At 32.4% G+C, this 6620-nt stretch overlaps 1 protein-coding gene across 1 annotated transcript; it reads left to right on the forward strand.

Annotated features, from left to right (window-relative positions):
• Positions 1–524: 524 nt before the first annotated feature.
• LOC127704404 (sigma intracellular receptor 2-like) lies at positions 525–4141 on the forward strand. The gene is made up of 3 exons (XM_052208445.1): positions 525–719; positions 2501–2645; positions 3854–4141. The coding sequence occupies exons 1-3, from the start codon at positions 603–605 to the stop codon at positions 4102–4104; spliced, it is 513 nt and encodes a 170-aa protein (XP_052064405.1). The 5' UTR covers positions 525–602; the 3' UTR covers positions 4105–4141.
• Positions 4142–6620: the final 2479 nt, after the last annotated feature.

The raw sequence follows: 6620 nt of genomic DNA on the forward strand, positions 1-6620 counted from the left end.
TTTACTTCATTCAAGTCCCTGCAATTATTAAGTTTATCTAAAAGGTCATCATGTTAATATCAAACAACCAATAAAATAAAAATAATATGTCCTAAAAATAGATGACAGAAAATGAAAGTTTTTCTACACATATTTTTTGTTTATCAAACCTTGATTAAAACCTTTTGTCAGTGTGATTTTCATTCAGTGTGTATATATTTGTGTGGATTTTTGCACTAGGATTTTTTTCTTTATTTGATTGTTTGTTGTTTTGCTTTTGTTGTTGTTTTAATTACTCCCCCTATGACGTACTGTATACCCCGTATTTGATTTTTCTTTTATACATTTATTATATACCGCGTAAATTAATATTCATCTGTTTATAATTAAATCGAAATTAATTATATACCTTAAATATACAAGAGCAGAACATTCATCTAAAATAGATCAATAGAATAAAGAATCAATAAATTTAAATTTCAATAAAAAACCGTAACATTCTATTTGTATTTTCCGGATTTTTTTTTACTTACAAAAACCGTCTATGATTTCTTATTTATCTTTACTTTCACTTTGTTGTTTGTATTTGGTATATTTCTGTATACATTATATGTTACATAATTATGAAGTTTACATCTATTTTGGACTTTATTTTCCTGATATATTTTGTTGTACACATTCCAGTAGCAATATTTATCGATTCACAAGCCATTTTTCCAAAATGGATTTACCCTGGAGTGGTAAGTACAGTTTTAAAACAAAGACATATAAACGGATTTTTACAGGTTGTTCTAAATGTTGTGCTGTTGTCACTAGACTATCACATGGATGAGAGTTGAGCGTTCACAAACCTGTGTAGAACTATTTTATATGCTTAATGCTCCTGTCCCCCAATTCAAGTAGGAAGCCTGTAGTCCAGTGATTGTTCGTTGTCATATGCCATAGTTGTTTATCGTTCAATGGTATTGCTCTATATGTTCATCAGAAGGAATTGAAAAATATGGCCGTGTTTACACCACAAAATTGACTCTAAATGCAGACAAACCTGTGCACCTGGAAAAGATTTACGGCATGGCTGGAACTAGGTAAATAAAATTTGAATGCATTTTATGATTCAGAAAATTAAACACTTACCTGGAATTTGAGATACCTGGAATTTGAGATTCCTTGTTTAAGCCTGTAGAAGGTGATAAAATAAACATGATAAACAAACACCTGAGTTTCATTTGATATGGTTCACTCATTTACACAGTTTAAATCACCTATTGTTGTGCAGATATCTATTGTCCATCTAGTATCCACTGTTAATCAATACAATTCACTACAACTATTTACGTAGGGGATCTTAAACATTTTTCCAAACTTAGTTAATTTTGGCAACTTTTGTGTGAACGAAAATATAGAATCTTAAAATCCAGAAAAGTTTATAATTTTCTGAAACATAAAATGCGTTTAAAATTTAATTATCTAGTTCCTGTCATGCCGTAAAACTTTTCCTGGTGCATAGGTTTGTCTGTACTCCGAGTAAAATTTGTGATGTAAATACGGCTATATTAACTAAAAGGTTATGATGAACCTTAATTGATCAGTTTTCTACGTTATATTGTATAGCTTTTTTATATATGCCGCATTGATTTTGCTCATTGTTGAAGGCAGTACGATGACGGAAGCTGTTTAATACTATTCCTTTTTTATTTTGGTAGATACATTTAGCTGTCTCATTGACAATCCATCGACACCTTATTTTTATAGATAGGAATAAAAGCATATTTAAGGTATACGTCAATGAAACAGCAAACAAACGACAAAAGTAACCAAAAGACATCTGTATGGCAACATTAGTTATTACAATATGATCTCAGACAACATTTCTTGATTTTTAGTAATAGACTATTGCTATCACAATAATTATGGTATAAATATTTCCTCTTCTTTTTATTTCGCGACTTGAATATTTCGGAATATCAGGTGATAACGGAAAGGAGTGCACAAGGATATGCACAGAAACAGGGGATACTCTAGTTTTTCAATTAAGAACTTGTACTTAGTATGACTATGTGTAACATTCAGAGGAAAAATCAATCCATATACATAACGAGACACGTGAGATTTTGCAATTTAACGTTTGTCAGTTAAGGGCGGAAATTGTTGATGTCACTGGAAAAAGGGGGTGAATTGTTTGTGGCAAAATGTGTTTTTCTTGCGATTGACCCGGTCAACTAGTAACAATCAAATAGTTGTTCCAAGGTTTCTTATGTGCAGGGAAATCGAAGGTGGTTCTCTGTACACATAAAGTATACTTTTTTCCTTAACCCGAACTGTACTGTATGTAGCTGACAGTAGCAGTGGCGTATTTATGCATCATAAACAACCAAACGTATACGTACCTCATGCATCACGGTTTAAACCAACTTTCTGATGAGAGAAGTCCAGGTGACAACATATGTGTTACCCAGTCACGAAGGGAAGCTTGGACTCCTTTACTTATCTGCATTGTATATACAGTTTTTTTTTATTGTAGGTTGTAGACCTGATGGATTGGTATTGCCGAGAGTTTAAAGATCCGATGATGGTAGAATCACCAGCCTGGTTCAAGTCCTTTATTTGTTGTGAAGTTTTGTTTCAACTGCCGTTCTTTTTTGTGGCAGTATACGCATTTTCAAAAGGTATTTCTGTCATTTTCTTTTTCTTAGTTAATTAATTTACAGGACACCTTTTATTACTAACCGTTTTAACTCTTTTTTTATTTTGTAATTTATCAATCTTATTCGTAGGGGGTTGGCAATACATAGAAATGTGAAGGTAAATAAGTTAGTCAATACTGATACCATGAAGCGATATGAAGGACATATGCAACAGTAGAGCATGGATTTCCATAAAAATAAATACCACTGTACAGTCTGGATCGAACAATAGGCACACAGTAAGCCAACGCTTTACTCATTGAACTAAAGAAGATAGCATGTTGGCCTTTAGATATTTATCTTATTGGTTTTTGTGCCGTTGTGTCTATCACAAATGTACCCACTTATCCTTTTATTCGTTTCTACAAGCGCAACTATTGAATGGCGGTTTTAAATTTACTTGGTCAAGGACAGCATCGTTACATGTTCACCTATGTCAACAGAGAAAACGGACAAAACCATAGACGAAACACACAGACAAAGCCAATAAGGCAACATAACAAACAATTAGAAATCTAAAACCTAGGAAATACTCAGATAACTTGGGGATGGTGGTAGAGATGCTCCAGTAATAAATTTAATCAATTCGGCGAGGGTGGTAGTAGTTCTTTAGTAATTACTTAAATAAACTCGGCGATGGTTTTAATGGTGCTTGAGTTTAAACACAGGGGTTAAATACGAACCAAAAGAAACATCCCAGTAGTAAAGTATATGATGTAAATAACTATATTATGCATGAAACTTCTCTACAACAGTATGATTGACAATAAGACAACTATCCATCCAATACCAAAGACAAGGATATAATTAACTCCATGTTATCGTTTGGCCTTCAACATTGAGTAATATTAGAAAGTAAGCAAGGAAAGGCCTATATGCATCAGTGTTATATAATCAATTAAAATTCAAGAGTCGCATATGAGTTCAATATATATGCAAAATAGAAGCATATACATGTAGTTCACTATTAATTTTCCAGAGGCTGTGACATTGACCTACTGGTCTACTCATCCTATGACCACCAGTCCACTCTTACAATGATTTGATGATAATTTTTCTTCATCCTGCATTTTTCTGATATTTGCCAAAGGGTTATTAACACCGATAAAACAATCATTAGAATAAATCGAGTGCAATTTAATCTCTGCAGTTTGTTTATTGCCAACTTTATAACTACCATATCATTTTAGGTGTAAACCGATGTCCCTGGATACAAAGACCTATGTTGATCTATGCCGCCCACACAGCGACAACGACAATATGCATTGCCTTCCATTTATTTTTAAATGACTTCAGCACATCAAAATACCCAGGACCAACTACAGTAAACGAGAGGCTAAAATTGTTTGCTATATACAGCCCGTTTTTATTGATTCCTTTGTTGTTGCTTGTAAACTTTGCCTTTCGAAAATTTCCTAAAGAAAAACTGAAAAAACGGTAATATCTTATTGTAACCAATAAAACGTATACTTTCATAATGTTTATTCATATGGAATGCTTCTCATTGAAAGTCAAAAATTATCTTATATATAAAAATTTGAAGATATGGTATGATTGCCAATGTAACAACTCTCCACCATAAAGAAATAGAACATTAATATAATAGAAGATGTAGACAGCTCTCTCACAAGCAAAAAACCCTATCTGTAAAATATAAGGGCACACACCACAGGCACGGGTACACATGCTACTGCATTCATACAGTGTGAGCAACAAACTTTAAAGTAAATATAAAAATAAGAAGATGTGGTATGATTGTCCATGTAACAACTCGAATACATTATTTTCCAATTATTCCACGAACATTTAAATTTTTTTTTTGCTACTCTGCTTTTCTCTAAAAATTTAGATACCAGGTTTAAAACTGCTTACGCCAGACGCGCGTTTCGTCTACAAAAGACTCATCAGTGACGCTCGAATAAAAAAAACTAAAAAGGCCAAATAAAATACGAAGTTAATCATAGTTATTGAACAAGCAAATCGGTATTTGCCATTTAATCTGCACAGCTCGGGTGACCATACTTGACCCGAACAACGTATGAGTTCGGTTTAAAGGGTCATCCTGACCGCGTTGATTAAATGATATATACCGATTTGATTGTCCAATAACTGTTTTAACACATGACGCCATCAATTTACATGAACGTTTTGGAAATAAGCAAGAAGATTTTTTCAATCCAAGGCTTCTCGGAAAGTTCTCTTGTAGGGAAAATAAATGGAAAAATAGTAAATGAACTCATCATAGATACCAGGATTGAAATTGTGTACACCAGACGCGGATTTTGTCTACAAAAGACTCATCAATGACGCTCGAATCAAAAAAGTTAAAAAGGCCAAAAAAGGTACAAAGTTGAAGAGCATTGAGGATACAAAGTTCCTAAAAGTTTTGCCAAATACAGCTAAGGTAATATATTACTAGTAAAAGGTTGGTAACTTTTAAATTATGAAATTGTGTGATATTCAGGTTTTCTCCTAAATTTTTATATTATTTGGAGAATTACGTTTTAATGGCAGATCTTTGATTGTTTCTGTTAAATTCATTCACAATTTGTATATGAATTCGTGACTGTGCAGAACTTGATATATTGTGTAGACACCTATTTACTCTTGAAAACTATGTGTTGCCCTCTTGATGTCCCTTTTTTGTTTTTGTCGTTTGATTGCTGTCTTATTGGTGTATAACCCACATCTCCTACAGTTTTAGACTTTTAAACCGGTTTATGACATAGCATTATAACTGAAAGGGTTATTGAATATAGTTTAATTGGTTTCCCCTCCCTCAAGAATATGGTGAGAAGAAGTTCATGAGGTGTATGCTCATTTAAGGTCAAGGAACAGTAAATAGGCTATATCACAGATTTTTCTTAAATTTTTGCATACAACTTTGACTCATTAAACTATAACTGAAAATCGAAAAAATAATGCATTTATCAAAGTGGTGTTCTATGTGAAAAAATGCTACAAAACGTCGAAATAATCGAAACGTCATCGCGTTGCAGGCCGTAAAACGTTAATTTTTGACGTTTTTCACTACCAACTAGGTAACAGATTGATTATTAGACCAAAAACGAAGTCGGTGACCATAACATTATTTTTGATCATTAAAACGGAAATTTATGTATCAACCACATATAGTTTTTTTTAAGAAAAATCTTTGTATTAAAAATTAGAGACTTTATGATTAAAAGACAAAAAGAAGGTTTTTCGCCTATTTTATGTGCTTTCTATACAAATGTTTCCCTATTTTGATAGAATTCAATCGGTAATATTTCGGATGATAAAAGAGATAAATGCATTATTTTTTCGATTTTCAGTTATAGCTCAACGAGTTAAAGTTGTATGCAAAATTTAAGCAAAATCTGTGACAAAGCCCATTTACTGTAACTTGACCTTAAAGGGGCATTAGCTGTCGAATTCATGTTCACCGGTTTGACTCAAATATTCATATTTGATTTATAACATACTAAAACTTATATCCAAATTTCAATAAGTCTGAAATAAACAATTAACAATACATGGACTCGATAATATATATGAGCATTTTGTGTGTATTTTAGTCTAGACGCCATCTAGTTAACCATCGAGATGACCTCCGAAGACTACCAACGGTCACATAACCCGATATAAACATACACATACATATAAATAGATTGCGACCACGTGCAATTTGATTTTTCTAGATCTGTTTGATTTCATGTTATAGGTTAAAAACATAAGTTAATCATCGTTTTTACCTGTTTAAGAATAATATTTTGTGGATCGAATCAGTCAACAAAATGGTTCACCTTTGTTTCACTTTCAATGTTGACATTCTTTTCTTTTTAATGAGGTCGAATTATTCACTTGCAAGTGAATAATTTATCAGCGATGTTTCTTAGCTTATTTTGACAAAAATTGAACTAAACTGGCTCCTAAAAGCGATTATTTCACAATTTTACTTTCATTAATGATTGAACA

Source organism: Mytilus californianus, unplaced genomic scaffold (assembly GCF_021869535.1).
Source record: "Mytilus californianus isolate M0D057914Y unplaced genomic scaffold, xbMytCali1.0.p SCAF_6, whole genome shotgun sequence".
In the NCBI taxonomy this organism is placed as follows: domain Eukaryota; kingdom Metazoa; phylum Mollusca; class Bivalvia; order Mytilida; family Mytilidae; genus Mytilus; species Mytilus californianus.